Source organism: Zingiber officinale, chromosome 6A (genome assembly GCF_018446385.1).
Source record: "Zingiber officinale cultivar Zhangliang chromosome 6A, Zo_v1.1, whole genome shotgun sequence".
Lineage (NCBI taxonomy): Eukaryota > Viridiplantae > Streptophyta > Magnoliopsida > Zingiberales > Zingiberaceae > Zingiber > Zingiber officinale.
The window spans coordinates 149,727,355-149,754,534 of record NC_055997.1 but is presented as its reverse complement, the minus strand read 5'-3'; the positions used below and the strand labels follow the sequence as shown (position 1 = coordinate 149,754,534).

Sequence of the window (27,180 nt, the reverse complement as noted above, 5' to 3'; positions counted from 1 at the left end):
AAAGGTGGCAATCGGTGGTGAGGAGAAGGAGAAGGAGAAGAGCGGAGGCGAAAGCTGGGAGTCGGCGTTGGCGTCAGCGAGGATCATGAGAGGGAGGACATTTTCCGGTGGCGGCGGCTCCAATCCACGAAGAAGCCGCAGAAACCCAAAACGCCCCCCCTTTTCTTGCATGCTACAGTCCCCTCTTCTTAAAACCCTACCCATGCTTTTACCAAATTGCCCCTCACTTTTCCACTAATCTCTCCTCTGCCCTAAACTGTATCCACATCAGATACCATTAGATTTCTATAGAGTTTATAAAAGTCTAGATTGAATACACCTAGACTTTTAAAATCTACAAAAGTCATTCAAAGTAATTAAAGTTCAACATTGAATACACCCTCCCTTAACCTTATAGAAACAAGAGAAAGACTATGAGCAATGGGAAGTAGAAGCGAGACCCAGCAAAGACAAGGAGTCTTATAGAGAGTGGTTGGTGGTCGCGCGAGGCGGTGAGGGGCACGAGCTAGAAGCTTCGAGGTCGCGTGAGGCGGTGAGGGGCACGATCTGGAACCTTCGTGCCCTAGCTTCGCTTCGGAGGTTTGCCGAGAGAGATTGCCCGTTTCTAAGTCACGAGGAGTTGGACGCTTCACGGTGGAGGGGAGGTGAGGGGTGCGAGGAGGAAGGAAGCCAACGAAAACACGAGGAGGAAGGTGCACGACGAGGACGGCATGCCCTAGCTTCGTCCCTTTGGTTTGCCGAAGAGAGATCACGTGTTCTGTGAAAAAGCAAAAGCCAAATAAAAGAAATAAATGAAATCCACATTACTGGTGTCTGCAGGAGTCGCGCACAGGCGCGTTTTCACAGTCCCGTATGATAACATCTTTATATATATATATATATATATATATATATATATATATATATATATATATATATATATATTAATAGATATTTTAGGTAAAAAAAATATAAGAAATATGGTAGAGTGTTTTCTGATTTTTTTTTATTTTTTTAAAAAAGTTCTTTTAATAATTGCGTCAATTAGAAATACTCTATAATTTTTTTTAAAAAAATATTGAATATCAGAGTTTTAAAAATTATTTTAAACAAATAAAATACTGAAAAAACTAACACATGACAACCCACTACTACCGTTCGGCACGTCGGCTCCAATATTGCTGGTCAGTTATCAGTTGACTTTTAAGCCCCAATCTCTTCTCGATTACTGAAGTTTCAGAGATCTCCCCTCTTCCAAGCATTCGTTGTTTCGCCTTGATCGCCATGACCTCCATCGCCATCGGGATATCGGAAATCCTTAAAGGGATATGGGGTGCAGCTTCGACCTACCTCGCCAGGCCTCGATCTCGCGTCGAAAACTTGCACAGAGACGCGGAGCTATTGAATGCCAAACTAGTCGACTTCAACGGGGCCATTGAGCGCAACGGGCAAACCGTCACCGAAGAAACTCGACTGTGGAAGCTCCGGGCCGAGACGTTTCTATCTACGGAGGTCGACGCCATCCAACGGGACTACAGAGCGATGCGGTGCCTCGGGGGCTGGTCGTGGAATTGCGTCTCCATCAACCGGAGAGTCACCAAGAAGCTGGAAGAGGTGAAGGAGTTGATTAGCCAAGTGGATGTTTCTAAGGTTGCCACGACGCCGCCGCCGCCTGCCATGAAGCTTTCCATTTCAAATAATGTCGTCGGGATGCAATCGAATCTGATCCAGATTGTGAAACAGATTAGGGATGAAAATGCCAGTGTTATAGGCATCTACGGCATGGGGGGTATAGGAAAGACGACGCTTTTGAAGCTCATCAACAACCATGAAGAGATTTCAAAACTCATGTTTGAGCATGTCGTATGGATTGTGGCCTCCAAGGGATGCAAATTGCAAAAGCTTCAAATGGACCTGGCTAAGAAAGTAGGACTGAATCTTAAAGATGAAGAGAGTGAAGACGATCGTGCTTCTAAGCTCTGCGACTTTTTAAAGGAAAAAAATTGCTTGTTGTTTCTTGATGATATTTGGGAATTATATGATCTTAATATGTTGGGGATGGAACAAGTACAAGTTGAGCATGGCAAGGAGCAGAAGCGCAAGGTGGTAGTTTTCACGACACGCAGCGAGCAAGTATGCACTGAAATGAGGGTTAACATGAAGAAAAAAGTGAAAGGCTTGACATTTGATCAAGCATGGGAGCTCTTTCTAAAGTATGCAGGTGAAGATGTAATCAACTCAGAGTTGGCAATTAATCGACTAGCAAAAGAAGTTGCTAAAGAGTGTACTGGTGTGCCCCTTGCTCTCATCACTGTCGGCAGAGCCATGTCTGCAAAGAGGTCATGGGAAGTTTGGAATGATGCCCTTACGCAGCTAAAGCTATCACAGATGCCAAAAGTCACGGGTATGAGAGAACGAGATCCTATGTTTGCTGCCTTTAAACTTAGCTATGATAGCTTGGAAGATGACAACATGAGAGCCCGCTTGTTGTGCTGCTCTTTGTGGCCTGAAGATTTCGAAATTGACAAAGTCGAATTAATACAATGTTGGATAGGCCTTGGCCTGATTGATGAATTTGACTCAATCAATAGGGCATTCCACAGAGGGCATTCCCATATCGAGACTCTTACAAATGCATGCTTGTTAGAGCTTGTTGAAGAGGTACGCAACAAGCTTATCGAAGAGGTACACCCAACAAAGATCAAGATGCATGATGTGATCCGGGACATGGCTTTATGGATAGCCTCGGATTGTGAATCCAATCAACGTAAATGGATTGTTATATCACAGGCTGGATTGAGACAGTTGGAACTAAAGAACGAGGAATGGCAAGTGGTAGAACGAGCATCATTCATGCATAACAAATTAACTTATTTACCAAGGCAGACTGCAACTTTTCCCAAACTTTCAGTGCTTATGCTCCAACAGAATAAATTTCTAGACTTTATTCCTAAGTCATTTTTCTTGTCTTTACCAGTTTTGACATTCTTGGATCTCTCCTATACAATGATCAGAGAACTTCCAAGGGAAATCAACATGTTATCTGAACTCCAACATTTAAACTTGAGTTTCACCAAAGTCGAAGCGCTGCCAATAGAGTTGAGTAGTCTTGCCAAATTGAAATACTTGCTTCTGGAAAGAACTTGGAGTCTTGCCCAAGTACCCAAGGGAACAATATCCAACTTACCTTTGCTCAAATTGTTGGATCTATACAAGAGCAAGTACACTGACTTGGGTGAGCTAGAGGGATTCCAAGGATGTCGGAAAAACATTGGAATTACCCTTCACTCAATGATAGACCTTGAACGGTTGGGTTCTCTATCACAATTATCTATATGGAAACTCCAACTACGAGACATGAGAGACTTGGCTTATCCAAGTCAACTATTTGAGAACATCATGAGGAGCCACAATACAAGGCTGGGCCTTGAACGACTAGATATTGTAAATGTCACGACAGGTGGTAAATTAGCAGTTGCTCAGAGCAACAAGGATCATCAAGAAGGCCTTGAATGTTTGAGGTATATGACGCTTATAACTATCGACGATTTACTAGAAATCACTTGGAAAGAAGTCCAGCCTCAAATGGTTTTTCCTAATCTTCACGAATTGACCATTAATAATTGCAAAATGTTGAGAAATATCACCGGCGTGTTTCAGCTACCAAACCTCAGTATCTTAAGAGTATCAAATTGTGGTGAGATGGAAGAATTGATAAGTTGTGTTGGAAGTTCAGTAAACTCTGGCATTGGCTTACGCTCACTATTTTTGTATGGATTGCCTAAATTGAATTGCATCTCACGGCAGCTACTAACCTTCCCTTACTTGGAGCGGATAAATGTATTCTTTTGCCCAGAACTCAGAAAGCTACCGTTTGGAGCTGAAATCTGTCAGAATAAATTGAAAGGTATTGTTGGTGAAGTGGATTGGTGGGAAAATATCCAGTGGAAAGATATCAATGACAAGAATTCCCTCGCCCCCTATTTCAAATTTGTAAGTAATTTTTATGAAAAACAAGCATGTGAATCTTTCTTTATTTTTTCCGTATATACTTTAAGTAAAATAAAAAACATTTTTTGAAAATTATTATCTCTATGTCTGAAAATGCATGAGTAAAGGTACTTAAGCTTTGTTATCTCATGACTAATTTGTTTCACAAAAGAGCATGATTATTAATTTGTGAAAAAAAGGCATGTAAGGAAAAAATTTTAAATAAATGAGGAGACATCATCTATAACTATTCAAATCCATGCAAACATAGTTGATTTTATTTCACATTAGGATGAAGAAAGTGGTTTAAGTAATCTTAAAAGAACAGTTCATTTTCCTCTATGTGTTCTCTTTGTTTGTATATTAGCTTGCGGCTGGAGAGTATTTGTTCCAAAATATTAAATTGTTAGGGAAACTTTTGGCTGCCATATATGTTATCTATTTACTACACTGTTCTCTCTCAGATACCTCCTCATAAGTAGTTTTATTATAATCAGACGTATGATTGATTCGATGGAACCAATTAAGTCAAATCACTGGTGAAATCATTCTTATTTTTCATGGGGAATATAGGTTTATTGATCGGGAGGGGCCCGGGAGAAAGGAAGGACCTTTTATACTAAATTCCGGGTAGGGTAACACGTGGCTGTGCACTTGGGCCCGATGCCGGCGGTCGTCAAGCTGCGGAGCGCGGTCTACCTGTCGAGGAACAAGTTCTCCGGAGAGACACCCGACGGAGCCTTCGAGGGCATGAGCTGGCTCAAGAAGCTCTACCTCGCCGACAACGGCTTCTCGGGGCCGATGCCCAAATCCCTCGCCTGCCTGCTGAAGCTTCTCGAACTCCAGCTAGATAACAATCGCTTCAGGGGCTCGATTCCGATCATCCAATCGTGGAGCGCAAAGCTCGTAAATCTGTCGAACAATCACTTGGAACTTGGAAGGGCCGATTCCGGCTGGCCTTAGAAGCCTGGACGCCGCTCTGTTTGTGCAAGAAGGAAGAGGACCGAATTGAAAAAAGAAAATTGCATTTCGTACCTTCCTCTACTTTTATTTTTATTATTATTATTATTTTTTATTTCAACTCTCATAGTTCAGAATATTATGTATTGTATAACCGATTTCTTCGCCTGCTTGGCATTTCGTCGTACATCTTCTGTGCAAGCAACGACAAGGCTCTGCGCAGGCAACAACAAGGCGCCGCCGTTGACGAAAGAGCACGAGCATACGGCGCCGAAGCTGATCTTCGTGCAGCAAGGAGGTCCTAGGTTCGAGTTGAAGGACCTGCTGAAGTCGTCGGCGGAGCTGCTGGGGACCGGCAACTTCGGGTGCTCGTACCGAGCGTCGCTGACAGGCGGGCCGTCGGTGGTGGTAAAGAGGTACAAGGACATGAACAGGGTGGGGAAGGAGGACTTTGAGGAGCATATGAGCTGGCTGGGGAGGCTGTCGCACCCCAACTTGCTGCCACTGTTGGCTTATTACTACAGGAAGGTCGAGAAGCTGCTGGTCACCGACTATGTCCCCAACAGGAGCCTCGTCATTGCTCTCCACGGTAAAATCAACCTCATCATCATTATCGGCATCACTATTTTTCACTAATTTCGTGAAATTGTATTCAGGTACTCGATTCACATATACGACAGAACTCGATTAGCCGAGTCGCCTGTGAATCGTTGGAGGAATAGCTAAGAGACTATTTGGTTCTAAAACATGAAAAATATAAAAATATGAAATTGGTAAAACTCACAGTGATTTCCCGTAGTAGATTTTGATCTTCGCTTATTGTCGGAAGAACGATCACGAACAAATTGAAAAGCTCTCCAAGGTTCACAAACCAAATCCCAATCCGATGGTAATGGATGAACCAAAACTTATGTTCTTCACCGCAACTCCTCTCTCTTTTGTGCACACAAACGAACCTTGCACATATATCGCATACACCCAATGAACCCTTTCTCTTTGGCCTTGCATAAACTTCGCATACAATTTGTCTCTCCATGCTTCATGGACCTTGGACGTAATTTTATAGGAGGAAGATGACTCTTCCTCTTTTAATGGAGGAATTTGAATGAGTTAGAAGATGAAGGGGAATGGGTGCCCTTTCATCTTCTTAACTCTAACATCTCCCACTCGTCCAAGTCAATCCAAGAAGGTCATCTAGTCACAAAGACCATGTAAGAATATTCATTTTATACTTCAGGGAAAATGATTCATGTGGCAACAAGTACATTGAGCAATTATTGCTAAGAAAATTGTTACACTTAACTTAATCGCTCTATTGAATAAATTTGAGACATTAATATCTTGTCTTTACCGCAGATTAATCATTTACATCATTATCAACATCTCTAATTTCTCATAACAACAATTATGCCGAGAGCATGTTCCATATTCAATATTCATAATTATTTCTATACATAACATCAAAGATGTAAATCTATATTAATCTTCCTTCTTAACTTGAATCTATTCATTCTAATTAGTTGTTTTCCTAGTTATACTCCATAGACCGAATCACCCATAGTCAATAGGAAATATGTTTAAGTAACAGCACTCATCAGAACTTCAAGTAAACAGCTAAATATCCACTTAGGGTAAGATTAAGATTAACTTATAATCTCAAGGGTCTCACATTGTACAGAAACAGAGATGCATTCTCCTACCACCCTTATTGTCTTCATAGCAAACGTGGTATGAATCACATACTACGATGTTTTTTCTTTATTAAAAAGAGCACATGTTTTTCTCAAAATTTAGCATCGTATAGATTTCTATCTAAATATATCTAACGTCTAATCCTGAATTCAACATATGAATTCCAATATAGCCTTAAGCAGATTCAGTAAATAGTAGATTCATTTACTCTGATCATTACATAAATGATCTTATCTTGACACAATTATCAATGTGACCTTAACTTATGAGTATGTCTTGTTGGTGCAGTAAGCATCCGACGATCGAACCTCAGTTTTGATAATATCAAAGGGATTCAAAGTTAAGATTCTTTGTTATCTAACGTGGTTAAATAAGGTTTCAGGAAAGTCCTAACTGCGGTTAGGCAAGGGAAAATCCTAAGGGGGGGTAACCTTAGGTCCTAGGGGGTGGTAACCCTAGGTGAAGGAAAATCCTAAGGGAGGGTAATCTTAGGTCCTAGGGGGTGGTAACCCTAGGTGAAGGAAAATCCTAAGGGGGGGCAACCTTAGGTCCTAGGGGACGGTAACCCTAGGTGGAGGAAAAACCTAAGGGGCGGCAACATTAGGTCCTAGGGGGCGGTAACCCTAGGTGGAGGAAAACCCTAAGGGGCGGCAACCTTAGGTCCTAGGGGGTGGTAACCCTAGGTGGAGAAAAACCCTAGGGGGCGGTAACCCTAGGTCCTAGGGGGTGGTAACCCTAGGCGGAAAGTCTAGTCGGTCTGGAGAACCGGACTGACATCAGGTAATCTCTCCTGAGGGGAGTAGGTGAGGACGCGCTCCCCGTAGAGGGAACAGTAGGCGTCGGGTCGACCTAGGGTTTCCGGTTGGAAATCCGAAGTCAGACCCGGACAGTCCGGAGATTGTCATAAACATTCTTTTATTATTCATACTGTTATTTTGTGCTAATTTTGTGTTGCAGGATATTGTTTGGGACTAACAAGTCTTGCAGGTACAAAATAAGGTAGTTTTCCCTCGGATGAACAGTGTCCGAGGCGCCTCCAAACCTCCATGGAGCTTGGAGGCGCCTTGAAGAAGGCAGAAGGCGCCTTGGAAGGCGCCTTGAGTGAGGTTTAAGGCGCCTTGAATGGATGAAGTTCGACCAGATCAGATTTGATCCACGCGGAAGACCAGACAACATGGAGGCGCCTTGAACAGCCTTCAAGGCGCCTTGAACACCCTTTATAAGGGGGTTTCGACCAGCACTTCAATATAACGAATATCAAGTGATCTCTCATCAACGTGCTGCTCCAAAAGACACTCCGAAGTGCTGCTACAAGTGCCCGATGACCCGAAGCTTCAGATTTAGCATTTCTTGTTGTCGGTATAATACTTATAGCTTTTAATTGTACTCATAATTGTAATCTTTTAACGAGCTTATAGTTGTTGTCCACCGGAAGCGATCAAGGATCGCGGGCCTTCGAGTAGGAGTCGTCACAGGCTCCGAACGAAGTAAATCTCTGTGTCCTTCTGTTTGTGTTTGTTTGTTTTTAATTCCGCTGCTTTAATTACTCTAACGTTGTTTTCGATTCCGATACGTACAAAATAGCCACGAGCGCTATTCACCCCCCCCTCCCCCCTCTAGCGTGTCTCGATCCAACAATTGGTATCAGAGTGGGGTCGCTTTGAACTGGTGCAACCACCATTCAAGCATTTTTTTCGTGGCTTTGTTTATATTCTAAAATTGAAATTTATAGGGATGGTACGCCTTTCGTTTTTTCCCTCCAAAATTATTTTTGAAAAATACATTTTCATCCTTTCACGATTTATTAGTATTGATAAAATATTGAATTTGACAAAATTTGAAATAATATTTTTAAATATTTTTTTAATAATATTTTATTATTATTTTATTATTTTTTCTTGAAACTCGTAAATTTCTTTTTCTATCCTTCTACCACACTACTAATCCAGGATTAAGTCCTGGGACAAGTTTTTTGCTCATTTTTTCGTGCAAGATTCAATGGCTCTCCAAGAAGGCTATAGCACCACTCGACCACCGCTCTTCTCCGGCGAAGACTTCGGCTACTGGAAAGGTCGAATGGAGTCGTACCTACAAACCGAGTTCGATGTCTGGATGATCACCAAGACCGGGCTCGAAATACCAACTGACGGCGCCGGCATGACGCGAACCTTATCAAAAAGGTATAAGCAAACGCAAAAGCAACGTATACACTTCAGTGTGGCTTAACGAATAAGGAGCTGAATCGCGCCGGCCCATTCTCAAGCGCCAGGGAGCTATGGGAGAATCTGATTCAGTTACACGAAGATACCCAAGTAAGTAAGCATAATTTAATAGACGATTTATTTGAATTAGATGAACAGTATGATACTACTTCGGTCGAGGAAGGTATTACATTGGTTGCAGGTACAAGCAAGACAGAGAAAGCTAGAAAGAAAAAGACGAAGAAAGTGTTAAAGGCAACATGGTCCGAGTCATCAGACGAATCTGAATCCAATGAAGAAGAACAAGCAAACCTCCTCGCTCTACCAGTACTAGCACATGTTGTTGAAACAGAGTCCGAGTTCGAGTCCGATTCAGAAATCGAGAGCGAATCAGACACCGAGTCCGAGCGAAGCCACGGATCCGTATCCGTTTCAGAAGGACCCAAAACCACTGTAATTGCTTTAATGTCTAGTATTAACTTAGATGACTCGCAAAATTTAATTCCATACTTGCTTAAGAAGTTGGCTAAATCCAACGTCCGGGTTAAGTCGCTCCAAAAGGAGGTAACAACCCTTAAGGAAGCGACTGACTCGAGTTCTTTAACTGAGTCAGTTCAAATTGGAAGTTCAACTCAAGTCCAACAACTTGAGGAAGAAAATTCCAATCTGAAAGCTCAAATTAAAGAACTCAAGAACACGTTGGAACGGTTCACCTTGGGTTCCAAGAATCTGATCTGATTCTTGGAAAACAGCGAGCCGTTTACAACAAAGCCGGACTTGGATTTAAGACCAAAACGAAATACAAATCGTATTTATCATTAGTTAATAGAAATAATATAAAAGTAGTCCAAGCATGGGTCCCCAAGTCCAAATTGATCAATCAAGTTGGGCTTGGCCAAACTGGGTTCCGAAGGATCAGATATACTACCTCGATAGACCATATCGAGGCCATAATCCAGGGGGAGCAAAAAGAAAAACGATATTAATCAAACCAACTTAATTCAAAATTCAAAATTAAAAAATTCGAAATTAAATTCAAAATTCAAATTACAAATTCTAAATTCAAAATTAAAATAAAATTCAAAATTCAAATTATAAATTCAAAATTCGAAATTAAATTAAAATTCAAAAATTCAAAATTCAAAATTCAAATTACAAATTCAAAATTTAAAATTAAATTAAAATTCAAAAATGAAATTACAAATTCTAAATTCGAAATTAAATTAAAATTCAAAAATTCAAAATTCAAATTATAAATTCAAAATTCGAAATTAAATTAAAATTTAAAAATTCAAAATTCAAAATTCAAATTACAAATTCAAAATTTAAAATTAAATTAAAATTCAAAAATTCAAATTATAAATTCGAAATTAAATTAAAATTCAAAAATTCCAAATTCAAATTACAAATTCAAAATTTAATTATAAATTCAAAATTCGAAATTAAATTAAAATTCAAAAATTCAAAATTCAAATTACAAATTCAAAATTTAAAATTAAATTAAAATTCAAAAATTCAAAAGTCAATAGAAGGAGGATCCAGAATAGCTGGCACCCCCAACTAAATTACCCGACTGGGTAACCGAACTTAATCTACCCGGAATGGGTAAACAAGAGTAGACTACCCGGCAGGGTAATTAAGGTTAGATAAATGGGCGAGGTTTAACTTGACCCACGGTACTGGTGAAGTTTTTGGATGATAGTACGTTAGGGAAGCTTGGGCATCGCATGTCTAGGAAGATATGGCTTCGACCTGGTGCATTTGGCCAAGTGGAACTGACTGAAGCTACCCTTAAATGGATCCTAACTAGTTAGACCAAGGTTTAGTATTAAGTTCAGTGGGTAGGACTATTTGGAAAACCTTAGGTCCTAGGGGGTGGTAACCCTAGGTGAAGGAAAAATCCTAAGGGGGGGTAACCTTAGGTCCTAGGGGGTGGTAACCCTAGGTGGAGGAAAACCCTAAGGGGCTGCAACCTTAGGTCCTAGGGGGCAGTAACTCTAGGTGGAGGAAAACCCTAGGGGGCGGCAACCTTAGGTCCTAGGGGGTGGTAACCCTAGGCGGAAAGTCCAGTCGGTCTGGAGGACCGGACTGGCATCAGGTAATCTCTCCTGAGGGGAGTAGGTGAGGACGCGTTCCCCGTAGAGGGAACAGTAGGCGTCGGGTCGACCTAGGGTTTCCGGTTGGAAATCTGAAGTCAGACCCGGACAGTCCGGAGACTGTCATAAACATTCTTTTATTATTCATACTATTATTTTGTGCTAATTTTGTGTTGCAGGATATTGTTTGGGACTAACAAGTCTTGCAGGTACAAAATAAGGTAGTTTTCCCTCGGATGAACAGTGTCCGAGGCGCCTCCAAACCTCCATGGAGCTTGGAGGCGCCTCGGGTGCAAAGGATGAGCTGGCTGCGAAGCACCATTGGAGGCGCCTTGAATGGATGAAGTTCGACCAGATCAGATTTGATCCACGCGGAAGACCAGGCAGCATGGAGGCGCCTTGAACACCCTTTATAAGGGGGTTTCGACCAGCACTTCAATATAACGAATATCAAGTGATCTCTCATCAAAGTGCTGCTCCAAAAGACACTCCAAAGTGCTGCTACAAGTGCCCGACGACCCGAAGCTTCAGATTTAGCATTTCTTGTTGTCGGTATAATACTTATAGCTTTTAATTGTACTCATAATTGTAATCTTTTAACGAGCTTATAGTTGTTGTCCACCGGAAGCGATCAAGGATCGCGGGCCTTCGAGTAGGAGTCGTCACAGGCTCCGAACGAAGTAAATCTTTGTGTCCTTCTGTTTGTGTTTGTTTGTTTTTAATTCCGCTGCTTTAATTACTCTAACGCTGTTTCGATTCCGATACGTACAAAATAGCCACGAGCGCTATTCACCCCCCCCCTCTAGCGCGTCTCGATCCAACATGTCTCTATTCACAGCTACATAAGTTGTCTCATAAGTAACGGTCTTACCTCTATTTATACTTAACAAATAGAGATAATTGTTCATGTGAGTGGATCAATCTCAACATGCCAACATGCTTATCGGGACTTTATTCAAATGTAACAAAGACATATACACTGAATAGATCATGACGTTTTACAGCGTGTTACATTTTATGATGCAAAGACTTTCCATATCCTTGAAATGACTCTATAGTCAAAGACTTAGTAAAAGGATCTACAAGCATATTACGTATAGGGATGTACTCAAGAACTATCTTTTTCTTATCAATAAAATTCCTTACAAAATTATACTTAAATTCTATATACGTGTCTTTGTTGTGATATTTGGGATCTATAGCTTGATTGTCACAGTATACTGTATAGAACTTCCACTTCAGTAATCTTCAGATGCTTCAGGAACCTTCTCAACTAGACAGCTTTTTCCACATCCGTTGCGCAAGTCACATGGCTTGCATTGTCGACCAGGCTACACAAGCCGAGCCACATAACTTCCATCGTCGACAAGGCTGCACAAGCCAAGCATCACAACTTCCATTATCGACAAGGCTACATAAGTCTGCTTCTTGCTATTCCATGAGATGACGTCACCATTCAGTAAGAAGATAAAACCAGATGTTGATTTTTTATCATTAAGGTCTCCTGCCTAATTTGCATTTGTATAGCCCTTCAGTCTCATTAATATCCTCTTCACCGTTTTTCAGTGTATCGATCCTGGGTTTAATTGGAAACGCCTAACCAAGCCAACAACATAACTTATATCAAGACGAGTACATAATATGATGTACATCATATGACTAATAGCACTGACATATAATTTTTTCTTCATTTCGACTATTTATTTAGGAGTCTTAGAATACAAATGTTGCAATCCGACATATTAAAGTGTTGTAGCATCATAGTGATATAAACCTCTTGAGACAAATCCAAAAGCCTTTTTGATCGATCTTTCATGATCTTCACTCCTAAGATGTACTCAACTTCTCTTCAAAAACAATACCATCTTAGTGATATAAATCTCTCTCCCTCTTTTCTCCTCTTTCTCTCAATCTTACTTCTTTAGTGCAAGATTCTCAGCCAACGTTCGTTTAGCTAATTCACTGTAATTGATCTCTAGTGTTTTTATCTATTGGAGCAATCTGTGTGACCCTAGGTTTTGATGTTTGGGCAAAGGTTTAAGTTAGAATTATTGTTATATTTGATATGCGCTTGTGAGCATGCAGGATACGTGTAAGTGTGATCTTGGCAAAGGCATTGTGAGTGTACAGGATACAAGTACAACAAGGATATTCCAAGTGTGATCTTGGCAAAGGGGGAAAGTCCAAGGATGAGTCTTGGCGGTGTGAGTCCAACTGTCCAAGCATATAGTCTTGGCAATGGATGAAGTCCCGGAGGCGCGACCTCTTGGCAAAGGAAGACCTGACAACAATGACAAGGCTGATGGAAGCTCCAGAAGGAAATGCATGAAGGATGAGAGGGATCCTAGGGATGCGAGGCTGATGGAGGAGGCTAGAAAGTTAGGTTGGTCGGGTGAGGATGAGTGCTGAGTGAATGTACTCGGGGGTCAAATTCTAGGGTTAGGGTTTGACTAGTTGACTGGGGCAGGGCACAGAATGTTTCTGTGCCCGACGGTTGCGAAAATAGTCGTTAGGTACTCTAGCAGCCAAACGTTACTGTAGCAGTTACTGTAGTGGTCGATTGGTACACTGTATCAGTCGATTGGTATTAAGCCGTTAGCCTGTAACGGTCAAATTCCACTTAGAACCAGTCGACTGGTGTCTTTACTAGTAGACTGGTGGTGGGAAACATAGCTAGGTGTTTCCTCCTGAGCTCTATTTAACAGAGCTCGGGGCGCTTGGCAAAGGTCAACGAAATAGACTTGGTTAAAGTCTATTAGAAGTCTCCTAAGTGCTCCAAGCTTTTCTTGTGATCTAAGGGTATTTGGATCAAGGTTGTGGTGAGGTTTCTCCACCGATAAGGAGGTTTGAGCTGGCTGGAGTTTTCCAGGGAGTTATTCACCGACAGATCGGGATCGTTCACTTTATGGACAGTCATGGAGTAGGAGCTTTATCTCCGAACCACGTAAACGAGCGTGTCTTTGTGGTTTGTTTGTCTTCATTCTTGTTTTAGTTTAGATTTCTATTTGTTTGTTTGTTTTGTATTCCGCTATGCACTAATATTATAGGAAGCGAACGATTTGGGTGAGACGCTATTCACCCCCACCCCCTCTAGCGGATGTCAAGATCCCAACAAGTGGTATCAGAGTGAGGCCACTCTTCATTGGACTAATCGGCAAAGGAGTAACCGCTAGAGGTAGAAGATGGAGTCAGAAGGACCACTAGGATAGGACATTCGGATCCCACCTCCGTACGACCGAGACGACTTCAGTTATTGGAGGACGTGGTTGGAGACATGGTTCCAAATGGAGTGAAACCATTGGATGACTTTGGAAGAACCATTCAAGACTCCAATGGATAAGAAGGGGAAACACCTTCGGCCTCGGTATTGGACCGAGGAGCAAAGGGAGCAATCGGAGGCGACAAAGTAGGTAACGAAAATTCTATTAAATGTATTACCTCCTAATGTTTTGTTGAGTGTAGGTAATTATGAGAACGTAAGTGATCTTTGGAAAAAGATCATTGCATTCCATGAAGATCCTATAAAACTTCAAGGAGAGGAGGAGCCCAAGGAGAAGGGCTCATTTGTCCAAGAGGAGAAGGATCAATCGGATATTGACACGTGTTCAACATCCGAGGAGGAGGAGAAGGAAGATAAGGAGGTATCATCCACATCTTCAAGGGAGGAAGAAGTGGAACTGTCCACATCTTCAAGTGAAGAGGAAGAAGAGCAATCCAAGGATGAGGAGGTCTTGGAAGCTCAACCTTCAACCTCAACTACCAAGAAGAGCGAGAAGAGCCACATCAAATGCTTTGAGTGTGGTAAGATGGGGCACTACAGGAGTAAGTGTCCTTCACTTGAGAAGGTAAAGGAGGTAAACTCTAGATTCACTAAAGTAAATTTAGAAACTAATGTGAGTTGTAGGAAGAAGAATAAGAAGAAGCATATTAGATGTTTCACGTGTGGTGAGTATAGTCACTATCACACTAAGTGCCCAAGGAGATGAGAGCTCAAGAAATTGGTGCACTTGAAGAAATAGAAGAAGAAGAGGAGTTCAAGTCAAGGGGGAGCTCCAAAAGTAAAAGGAATGGTAATCCCTATTTTAAAGTTTAATCCAAATTCAAATTCCTACATGTTTGTTAGGAAAAATGAAAATTATGTACCCATGCATAATTATGGATTTAGGTATAATGATAGGAATAAGGTTAACACGATAGATAACCCTAGGAAATCATGTACTAAGGTTTGACACACTTTGCCTAAGGGAAGGGAAGTGGGTGAAAACCTAGGCATTGATCCCAAAAAGGGGAGACACATGCTTAGGAAGGGTAGGTCTAGGAATGTCCAAGATGGACATGTTGATTCTAGGGTTAAAAACCTAGAATTGGAAAATCAAGCATTAAGGGAAAAGCTTGATAGATTAGAGAAAGTCCTAAATAGGTTCATTATTGGACTTAAAGGGCTTGACATGCGTTTGGGTGTTCAAAGACCCAAAAATGTCAAATTAGGTTCCTTCAAGGCCAAGGAGAAATCATATGTTAGGGTGTCAAATGATAATGGCAAGAGAGAGTCATCCAAGGCCAATAAGAAGGAATATGCTAGGGTGACATTTAATTATGGCAAGGATGAGGTGTCCAAGGTTAAGGAAAAGAAGAAATTAACCAAAGACAAAGTGTCTAAAGTTAAGAAGGTAATGTTTGTAGGCCAAGTGTCACCCGAGGTGCACCGAAATGACCTAGCCATTGTGAATGAGTTACCTAGGGAGGTGACTAAGGTTAAGAGTCCTAAGGTTAGGAAGAGCCTTTGGAACCCATGGTAGATGGGTTATCAAATGTGTCAAGTGGTTAGGAGACGGACTTGAGTCTCTAACCTAGTGGGTTTGTACAATTGGGATGGTATCATGTATGAAAATATGACATTGGGGTTATATTGCATGAAAATTGATTTTGATGTATATATATCATATAAACTAATGCTAGGGATGCATTATGGTTTAGTATGGACAGATACAACAAGAGGAAGTCAAAACTAGGACTTTAGGTCAAGGTTCAATTGAACCATTTAAGATAGTTTTGTATTTTGTGTCAATCTTAGGATCTGTGACAAATATAAGATTTTTGTATTTTGTTTTCTTAGGTTAGTTATAAGATTTTTGTGTATGTTTTGGCATCAATCCATGTGTTTAAGAATTTTAGCAAATGTTAAATATTACATTCTGCTACTCTGGTTCAGTGCTACTCATTTTAACAATAAAAAAAAATATTTGCAAGTGCACATGTGTGGCAAGTCAAATTTCAGCCGTGCTCAAATGTTTGTCAATTCTTTGTACTTATGCATCAACAGGGCTCTATGTTTCTTAACTTAGCTACTTTCATGATTGGATGACAATAAACATCAGCATTTTACATCACAGTTGCAATTGGTCCCTTTTTTTCTTGCTTATATGTTAATGATAAAATGAAAGACATAGGCTGAGATGGTATCAACATATTTAAAGGTGAGCAATAGATTCTATAATTGAATGGAACATGTTAGTGTGGAAAGGTAACGAGTAGATACAAAGAAATATGCCTACACTTAACATTTATTTTTGTCCACAAGTTTTTCTTCTCCCTTCTTCCATGAATTTATTTTTTCTCCTATAATTAACTTTCAGCTGTGTTGTAGTTCCTAATATTGTGGTGCTTTGTGTTTATTAATTTGTTAAACCTGATAACATTGGTAGTTAGAATCATGCTTCTTTGTAACCTAATGCCTTTTGCAATTTATTTAATTATGTGTTCTACTCAGTTTTTCTTTGAAAGACAATTTATTGCCCTCTAACCAACTACCAAGTGTTTGTTGTGTTTACCTATCAATTCTTAATGAAATCAAAAAGAGAAATGAATATGATGATCATGTAATTACTTGTTTTTCCCACTAACACAGATTTGAAGTTTTACTATTGTTTTTGGCTGACTAGTAAGGTTGGTCACATATCTACAGGGAAGCACAGCTGGATCCCTTTCTGTCTAGATATAGTGTCATCATTATTGATGAAGCTCATGAAAGAACAGTGCACACAGACGTGCTGCTTGGGTTGATGAAGAAAGTGCAACTTGCACGGTCTCATGCTACTAATAAGGAGAACAACTTGAGCAAGGAAGCTGGTGATGGCCTAGCAAAGTCTGGCAACTTCTCCCTTATGCCATGTCAAAATGCAAAACTTACTTCCTTGAAGTTGATAATTATGTCTGCCAGTTTGGATGCACGGTGCTTCTCTGAGTACTTCTGTGGTGCGAAAGCTGTTCACATTCATGGGCGCCAATACCCTGTAGAAATACTTTATACTTATCAACCTGAGCCAGATTACCTCGATGCTACCCTAATTACCATTTTTCAGGTTGGTATCCCTGTCTTTGTTTTTAAGATTCTTCTTTAATCATGTAATTTTCTTTGACCTACAGCACAATATGCATTTGTGTTCTGACTTTTGAAGTGAAACCATATGTTTTCCTTGATTTACTTTGACCTACAGCAGGATAGCGATGGATTAACTTTTGAAGTGAATCATCATTTTTTCTTGCCGTTCTCACGTTTAGAATATTGGCAAAGTTTGGTGTTGCCCTACCGATCTTGTAATTTCACAATGGAAGATAATAATAACTTGCAATTTTGGTATTGCCTTATTCAATACCATCCTGATCAACTCTCTGTATGTGGTAGATACATTTGGAGGAGACTGCTGGAGATATTCTTGCATTTTTAACTGGGCAAGATGAGATTGAATCGGTTGAAAGGCTCATCAATGAACGCATCAAGCAACTGCCTGATAGCAGTCAAAATCTTCTGGTTGTCCCTATTTATGCATCACTCCCCTCAGAGCAACAAATGAATGCCTTTAAGCCTGCTCCTTCTGGTTTTCGAAAGGTATGACAAGTTTGTCTTGTGAATTTTTATGTTTTATTGCGCTTGCACCTAGACCTCAGAAAACTCCAATTAATGTAATGAAAAATGACTTAATTGATGTAAATATTACTTTACTAGTGTATAATCTTGCATAGTGCTTAATTAAGGGATAATAATTATGATTATGGTTGTAACTAGCAGCAATCATAGGCTCAAGTTTTTGATTGTTTGTTACTTTGTTTTGAATATTTTGTTCCATGTAATAATTGTCAACGCTCTAATATTGTTAAAGCATGTGACATATAAGAAACATCCTTGTTTCTTGATGTTCTCAAACCTTTTATTGTTGTTGGATTTTAAACTGAATATTGATGCTTCTGAGATGCTGTCATATTCTTGTAAGCATATTTCTACTATTGCTCCATTGTTTCTTCTATAGTGTTTTGTATTCTTGACAATTATGATATAATGTTCATTATAGTTGTTTGCAAAATGACACCTTACCTTTATTTTGCATTTCCCCCTCTTTTTCTTAATATTGTAGATTACGAACTACATCCTTAATGTTTCACATCATGTATGTGCATAGTCGACATCATTCTCATAGTTTCTTTATGGTTTAAATAGGTTATTCTAGCGACAAATATTGCAGAAACTTCTGTAACTATTCCTGGTATTAAGTATGTTATTGATAAGATTTAAAAGTTTTATCTAGTTGAAATTGTAGCCAGTAATCCACGTCGTAGTTTGTCCAAGTAATCCACGTCGTAGTTTGTCCTAGTTTTAGGCTTATTGATTTATTTTTAGATCCTATTAAATAGGAGATATGGTTTGAGGGATTCTACTGTAATAAGCCTATTTATAGGCTCTGTTTCTGTTCGTAGAAATAGATTCACAAGAGCTTTCAGTTTTGTTTTCCTCTTAACTTGTTAACAGTGGTATCAGAGCGAGGTTGTCCCCCTTCACTTTCCTCCCTTGTTCTGTTCTCTGTCCAAACCCTCCCTCGTAGCTGTTGAAGCCACAAATCTCGCTGCCGTAGCAGATTTCCTCCGGGTGCATGCAGTGCCGAAGACATAAGTAACTCAAAAGAACGACGGAGAAGGCAGGAGGTGACAGTGGGGACAGATCCGGCCAAGAAATTGTGAATCGAAAGAGCGTCGAAGGCCGAATTCGAGGGAGATTAGAAGTTTAAATAGTATTTGGACTTCGAGGGAGGTGACAGTGGTGACTTGTTATATTGTTCCTATTTTGTGTGATAAATTGTTTATTTTGTGTGATAAATTGTTTTCTTCAATGGCATCCGAAAACAATTTTGTGCAACCAGCGATTCCACGCTTTGATGGTCACTATGACCATTGGAGCATGTTAATGGAGAACTTCTTGAGATCCAAGGAGTATTGGCAGGTTGTTGAATCTGGAGTAGCAGAGCCAGCAGTTGGAGAAATGCTGTCGAGTGCACAAAAATCAGAGTTAGATGCGTTGAAGCTCAAGGATCTTAAGGCAAAGAACTATTTTTTCCAAGCCATAGATCGAGCAACCTTGGAGACAATTCTTAGCAAAGAAACATCCAAGGATATTTGGGATTGCATGAAGAAGAAGTATCAAGGAAATGCCAAGGCTAAGAGGGTGCAGCTTCAAAGTCTTCGGACAGAATTTGAGACTTTACGCATGAAGTCTGCGGAATCTGTTTCAGATTTCTTTGCAAGAACCATGGCAATTGCCAACAAGATGAGGATATATGGTGAAAAAATGCAAGATGTCACCATTGTTGAAAAGATTCTTCGATCAATGACACCAAAATTTAATTTTGTTGTCTGTTCAATAGAAGAGTCAAAAGATATTGATGAACTTACAATTGATGAGTTGCAGAGTTCCTTGTTGGTTCATGAACAGAAGCTCAACCAGCAAGACAAAGAGGAGCAAGCATTGAAAGTTTCAACAGAAAATCAGTCAACACAAAGAGGAGATAAAAGGCAAGGAAGAGGAAAATTTAAAGGACGAGGAAGTAATTATCGTGATAGCCAACAACAACGTCACCAGCACCAAGAAAATCAATCTCGTGGAAGAGGAAGAGGAGGTAATCATTCAACAACTTATAAACATAAGTCCAATATTGAATGCTATAGATGTCATAAGTATGGTCATTATCAGTCAGAATGTCGTACTAATCTGAATAAACAAGATGAAGAAAGATCTAACTTTGTTGAAAAGGAAGAAGAAGTCTCTCTTCTAATGGTGTGCCAGGTAAATGAAGAAACCCAACAAAATATGTGGTATCTAGATACTGGCTGCAGCAATCACATGTGTGGAGATAAGACGGCATTTTCTGAACTGGATGAATCATTTCGCAACACAGTCAAATTTGGTGATAACTCTACAGTTTCTGTCATGGGAAAAGGAATGGTAACTATCCAAACCAAAAGAAATTCTTCTCATACAATATCTAATGTTCTGTTTGTCCCAGATCTAACGACCAATCTCCTTAGTATTGGTCAGTTGCAAGAAAAAGGGTATGAGATCTCTATTAAAGATGGAGTATGCCAAATTCACGATGCAAAGATAGGTTTAATTGCTCAAGTTAACATGACAGAAAATCGCATGTTCCCTCTTTACTTGAACAATATCACTTATCCATGTTTTTCAGCAAAGGTGAATGATGTTTCATGGCTATGGCATTTTCGTTATGGCCATCTAAACTTTAGTGGACTGAAGACTTTGCAGCAGAAACATATGGTAACTGGACTTCCTCAAATTATTGCTCCTTCTGAAGTTTGTGAAGAATGTGTTGTTAGCAAACAACATAGAAACAATTTTCCAAAAGGGAAATCATGGAGAGCAAAGAAAGCTTTGGAGTTGGTGCATTCCGACTTGTGTGGCCCAATTAATCCACACTCTAATGGAGGTAAGAGATATATAATCACCTTCATTGATGATTTGAGTCGAAAAACTTGGGTATATTTTTTGCAAGAAAAATCTGAAGCATTTGCAGCTTTTAAGAGCTATAAAGCGCTAGTTGAGAAAGAAACAGGCAATCCAATCAAAGTTCTACGCACTGATCGTGGTGGAGAATATCTCTCACAAGAATTTTCAAATTTTTGTGAAAATCATGGAATCAAAAGACAACTAACTGCGGCTTATACTCCTCAACAGAATGGCGTTTGTGAGCGGAAAAACCGTACTATTTTGAATATGGTGAGAAGTCTTTTGGCAAAATGCGGCATTTCAAAAGCTTTTTGGCCTGAAGCAGTCAACTGGAGTATCCATATATTAAACAGAAGTCCTACACTTGCAGTTCAGAATATGACACCAGAAGAAGCATGGAGCAATCAAAAACCAAAGGTAGATTATCTCAGAATTTTTGGATGTATTGCTTATGCTCATATTCCAGATCAGAAGAGGATCAAACTTGATGACAAGGGAGAAAAATGTATATTTCTTGGTGTTAGTGATCAATCAAAAGCTTATAAGCTTTATAATCCTATCACCAAGAAAATTATTATCAGCCGAGATGTGGTTTTTGAAGAAGGAAAATTTTGGCAATGGAACAACAACTCTACTGAAGAACTAATACCTACGAGCTTTGATGGTGTTGATGAAGAACGACAATCAACAACAGAAAATAATCAACAACTTTCATCAGATGAAGTAGATGCTCCAAGCTTGCCAACAATAGTAGAAAGTGAAGAACTACCTCGACGCACTAGAAGAAGACCTGCTTGGATGGCAGATTACGAGGTAACTGGAATTGGTCAATCTGATGATCCACTTACATATTTTGCCCTGTTTTCCGATTGTGACCCTACAGTCTTTGAAGAAGCTGTCAAGGAATCAAAATGGCGAAAGGCCATGGATGAAGAAATTAAAGCTATTGAACGGAACAATACATGGGAGTTAACCGATCTTCCAAAAGGGCATAAAACAATTGGGGTCAAGTGGATATACAAGACCAAATTGAAAGAAAATGGTGAAATTGACAAGTACAAGGCACGCTTAGTTGCAAAAGGCTACAAGCAAGAATTTGGAGTTGATTACAAAGAAGTGTTTGCACCAGTTGCAAGACTTGACACAATTAGATTGGTGATAGCATTGGCAGCACAACGATCTTGGTCTATCTTCCAATTGGATGTTAAATCAGCATTCCTGCATGGTGATCTTCAAGAAAAGGTATTTATTGATCAACCACCTGGTTATATAAAATCTGGATTTGAAAATAAAGTTTATAGACTCAAGAAGGCATTATATGGACTAAAACAAGCTCCACGTGCTTGGTATAGTCGTATAGATGCATATTTTTCAGAGGAAGGGTTTAAAAAATGTCCATATGAGCATACACTTTTTACAAAGATTGAAAATGGAAGAAAAATGCTCATAGTCTGCTTATATGTGGATGATCTTATTTTTACAGGAAATGATAGTGACATGATTACAAAATTTAAAAGATCTATGATGCTTGAATTTGATATGTCTGATCTTGGGAAGATGCATTATTTTTTGGGCATTAGAATAGTTCAATCAGCAACTGGAATTTTTATTTCCCAAAAAAAGTATGCTCAAGAAATTTTGGACAGGTTTCAAATGGAAAATTGCAACTCTGTTAACACTCCTGCTGAAGTAGGATTGAAGCTTGTTCGAAATCCTGAAGGAAGGAAGGTTGACAGCACACTTTATAAGCAAATTATTGGGAATTTGATGTATTTAACAGCTACAAGACCTGATATTATGCATGCTGTAAGTCTTATCAGCAGATACATGGAATGCCCAAAGGAGATACATCTTCAAGCCGCCAAAAGAATTTTTAGATACTTGAAAGGAACCATTGAATATGGTTTGTTCTACAAGAAAAATGAAAAATCAGATTTAATTGGTTTTACTGACAGTGATTATGCAGGTGATCTCGATGATAGAAAAAGTACCTCGGGATATATTTTCATGATGAGTTCAGCAGCTATTTCATGGTGTTCAAAGAAGCAACCAATTGTGACGTTATCCACAACAGAAGCAGAATTTGTAGCTGCAACAGTTTGTGCTTCTCAAGCAATTTGGCTAAAGAAAATACTTGCAGAGTTATATTTCAAGCAAGAAGGTGCTCTTAAAATCTATTGTGATAATAGTTCAGCCATTAAACTCTCTAAAAATCCCGTCATGCATGGAAGAAGCAAGCACATAGATGTGAGGTTTCATTTTTTGAGGGACTTGACGAAGGATGGAGTAATTGAGTTTTTCTTTTGCACAAGTGAAGATCAAATTGCTGATATTATGACCAAGCCATTGAAGTTATCTACATTTCAAAAGCTAAGGAGGCTGATTGGAGTATGCGCATTTGATAAATCCTAAACTGAATGTTTTTTTAAACTTTCAGTTTAAGGGAGGGTGATAAGATTTAAAAGTTTTATCTAGTTGAAATTGTAGCCAGTAATCCACGTCGTAGTTTGTCCAAGTAATCCACGTCGTAGTTTGTCCTAGTTTTAGGCTTATTGATTTATTTTTAGATCCTATTAAATAGGAGATATGGTTTGAGGGATTCTACTGTAATAAGCCTATTTATAGGCTCTGTTTCTGTTCGTAGAAATAGATTCACAAGAGCTTTCAGTTTTGTTTTCCTCTTAACTTGTTAACAGTTATAGATGCTGGGTTGGTCAAAGCTCGTTCTTACAATCCAGTGACTGGTATGGAGTCATTGATTATCATTCCTACCTCGAAAGCACAGGCTCTTCAAAGAAGGGAAGTTATATCATAAGTTGCATGCAATTTCTGGATTTCAAGCGTCATATGAGAAAGTCTGCCTTTAGACTTTAGTGCTCTCAGGCTTAACCTACTTTCATAATATGACTTCATCCATTTCTCTTGCAGTGGTCGTGCCGGACGAGAAGGGCCTGGAAAGTGCTTTCGATTGTACCCTGAGAGTGAGTTTGGTAAACTTGCAGATACTACTGTTCCTGAGATCAAAAGATGCAACCTCTCCAATGTTGTTTTGCAGCTAAAAGCCCTTGGTATTGATGATATCATTGGGTTTGATTTCATGGAAAAACCTTCTAGGTATACTACAAAAGTTTGCTATGGCATTAGATGTTGTCCGAGGCATTATATATTTCTTAAAGATAAAAAAGAAGAGAGAAACTAACATCTGGATTCCCATTTTATGTTTTTAGACGCAACTAGTTCCAATTGCAGTTCTGTCAAGAAATATATTTATTTAGTTACTGAAAGCCTTTTACAGAGCTGATATTTCATATTAGATTATTTTGTTACTGCAATTCGTGATCCTGCCCTTTTGTCCTGATCTTGGGTATCATTGGTTCTTTAGGATATTATGTTTAATTAAGTCAATAAATCACCAAATTGAGAAAAATCAGTCTATCATTGTAAAATAGAATTCGATACTAACCGAACATGTGCTACATGTTGGATCAAAACTTGCTATGTGCTTGTGAAAGTTTGTGTATCCAAATTAAACATTAGGAATCTTCTTTCTTTGCCGTAGTAGACAACATATTGGCAGGTCTAGAACCTTTATCTCTTTTCCTATTCTGCATTTGACTCTTTGATAGAAGCTCTCTGTTTCATTCTGGTCTTATAAATTTTTTTTGTTTTATTTTATATTTGTTAACATATTGTTCTCGAAACTTTTGCTAGGATGACTATAGTGAAATCTTTGGAACAGCTGTTCCTACTTGGGGCTTTGACTGACGACTACAAGCTCTCAAGTCCAGTTGGACATCAGATGGCAAAGCTGCCCTTGGATACTATGTATTCAAAGGCACTTATCTTGGCTGCCGAGTTTAAATGCCTGGAAGAAATGTTAATAGTTGTCGCTATGCTCTCTGTGGAGTCCATATTTTACTTTCCACGAGAAAAATTGGAAGAGGTGAACATTCTTGAGCTATACAATAAACTTCATTAGTTGTTTTAAAAATATTATTCAAAGTCAATACTCAATTGGAATCAAAATTATCTTCATATTTTTACTTGTTTAGCACGTCTGAGGTTTCTATTAGGGCAACTGTCTAACGAAGGTCTTATAGCTCTCGACTTAAAAGTTTTTAAGCCCTTAGAAGATGAACTGTTCATTTCAGTTTCTTTCTTTTCATAGGCAAGAGCTGCCCGAAAGAGTTTTTCAAGCCCTGAAGGAGACCACATAACTATGTTAAATGTGTACCGCACATCTGCGGAAAGCTTGGAGAGGAACAAATTTGCAAATGTCAAAGAGAAAACATTGGAGAAAAAGTTAAATAAATGGTGCAGGGAGAACTTCATCAATTATCGGTCTCTTCGACACGCACGGGACATTCACAGGTTTGAAGATATTGCAATTTATCTTTTAGTGCACAATCTAAAGATACTCTTGATTGTACTATCTCATCGTTTCCTGTTGCAGTCAAATTGAAGGTCATATCCAGGAGATGGGTTTTCCTGCATCATCATGCGGCGACAATACACTTCAGTTCCGCAGATGCCTTACTGCTTCGTTCTTCCTTAATGCAGCGATGAAGCAACCAGACGGATCATATAGGTCTGGAACCATAATAACCCAAACAAATTTTCCGACTATGAGCTTCTATTTACGACATGAAGTGTATGACAACACTGATTCTTCCTTTACTGCCGCAGAGCTTTAGCTAGTGGTCAGACCGTGCAGGTGCATCCTTCTTCAATGTTGTTCCGCACAAAGGCGGATTGTATCATCTACAACGAACTAGTCCGAACGAATCAAAATTACATTCGTAATGTGACTCGAGTGGACCCATTGTGGTTGCCGGAGCTAGCTCCACAGTACTTTGCCGCCAATGGCTAGTTCTTCTCTTTGGTTCCACTGCTGATCCCAGTAGTATGTATCCAGATTATTTATAGTGAAGCTTTTATCGTAAAGACGGTATCATTTACTTTATCTAGGATTCATTATCATTACCAGCAAGTCATGTTTGCCTAAACTATTCTTTAACAACTGATCATCTTGAGTACTTTGTATATTTCAGAAACATTTTACTTGTATATAAGTAAGAAAACTTTGAATCCTAGCTACTCTTCTTTTGTGATAACTTTATGGTTGCAAATACAATTGAAGGCACAAATCGGGAATAATCTTTTGTTTTTTATTTTTGGTGACACATTTATAAGTTTATTCATCAGAATTTAAGTTAGATTTCAAAATTAATTTATCTATTATTGTAAAGTGAATTGTAAGCAATTTCTTCCATTTATTTGGTAATAAGTGAGCGTAGATAGTAATCAATTTTAATTTAATTTTAAGGGAAATAAAAGATTTTTCAAATTTTTATTTAAAAAATTTGAAATATAATAAAAAAGAAGATTTGACTAGGTCAACCCCTTCTCCGGCCTCATCGGTCTATTCTTCGCCAGTTCGCCACCCTCTCCTCCGTCGCCGCCACCACCACCGAAAGAATGCTCTCGAATGCCTTGCGTTGTCGATCTTCCTCGCAGCCGCCCCCGCCACAGCGCTATCGTCGGAGGCCGACATCGTCCTCCAATAGAAGGCGACTGATCCTGTCCGGAAGTTGAGTCGGATGAAGGCGGGCCGTGTTGTTACGGGTGTTAACGAGAAGTCGCTACAAGGTTGGGTCGATCTGGCACCCTCCTCGAGAGCTCTCCCCTATCGATGACGAGGGGATGACGATGAAGGCAATGAGGTTAGGACCCTGCGCACACTCAGACGGGCTCACGAGTCGTTAGAGATCAGAAACCAGGGAAAAGTCCTCGGGTCAGGCCCTCCGACGCTCAAGTCAGATACTTTTTCCCCATAAGCAAAAGAGAAAGGACGAAAAGTAAAGGACCAGTGTGAAATGGCGAGTGAGCGTACATGCGTAAGAGACAAAGCATCCCTTTTTATACTGCAACGGGTGCTTCTGGAGTCTGGCGGGTGTTAGGGAATGTCAGATGTCAGACTTTGTCTGGCTGTGAATGACGCGTGGCCTCCTCTCATAGGCTGGCGGAATAACCGAAGGGGAAACGAGCCCCCGACCATTGGCATATTTCCTGACACTCTGATTATTCTCTGACAGGTGGTTACGATTCCCTTGTTTATGTGTCGTATAGTGCCTGGTCCCCTCCATCTGTGATCCCTGAGCTGGATCTTTATGCTTGTCAACCTTGATCCGGTATCGCCTCCCGGCCTGTGCATTTGGCCCTGTCCTGCATATCTCGCGCGGCATACTCCAGACCTGTCTTATCTTGTATTGCATTATGTGTCGCGACCTGTATGCTTTAGCTTGACTCTGACTTTTCAGGCCTTGTATCCTGATATGTATCCTTGGTTGACACATTCCGACCTATACGCTTTACCTCCATGGTGTGCCCCAAGGCCAACAGACCTGACCTGTCCCGACCTGTATCCTAGGTTGGCACGTCCCGACCTGTACGCTTTGCCTCTATGGTGTGT

General features: G+C 39.8%; 2 protein-coding genes across 2 annotated transcripts; both read left to right on the top strand.

Annotated features, from left to right (window-relative positions):
- The first annotated feature begins 1,166 nt into the window (after positions 1–1,166).
- Positions 1,167–5,080, top strand: LOC121998726 (probable disease resistance protein At1g61300). Its single transcript, XM_042553761.1, has 2 exons — positions 1,167–3,972; positions 4,543–5,080. Exons 1-2 carry the CDS (start codon positions 1,264–1,266, stop codon positions 4,549–4,551), a joined length of 2,718 nt encoding a protein of 905 aa, XP_042409695.1. The 5' UTR covers positions 1,167–1,263; the 3' UTR covers positions 4,552–5,080.
- Positions 4,633–25,801, top strand: LOC121995498 (pre-mRNA-splicing factor ATP-dependent RNA helicase DEAH10-like). The gene is made up of 13 exons (XM_042549225.1): positions 4,633–4,875; positions 5,065–5,284; positions 5,386–5,518; positions 16,884–17,280; positions 17,604–17,807; positions 18,414–18,466; positions 18,611–18,615; positions 23,405–23,505; positions 23,635–23,822; positions 24,420–24,651; positions 24,877–25,079; positions 25,162–25,296; positions 25,395–25,801. Exons 1-13 carry the CDS (start codon positions 4,633–4,635, stop codon positions 25,576–25,578), a joined length of 2,298 nt encoding a protein of 765 aa, XP_042405159.1. The 3' UTR covers positions 25,579–25,801.
- The last annotated feature ends 1,379 nt before the right edge of the window (positions 25,802–27,180 follow it).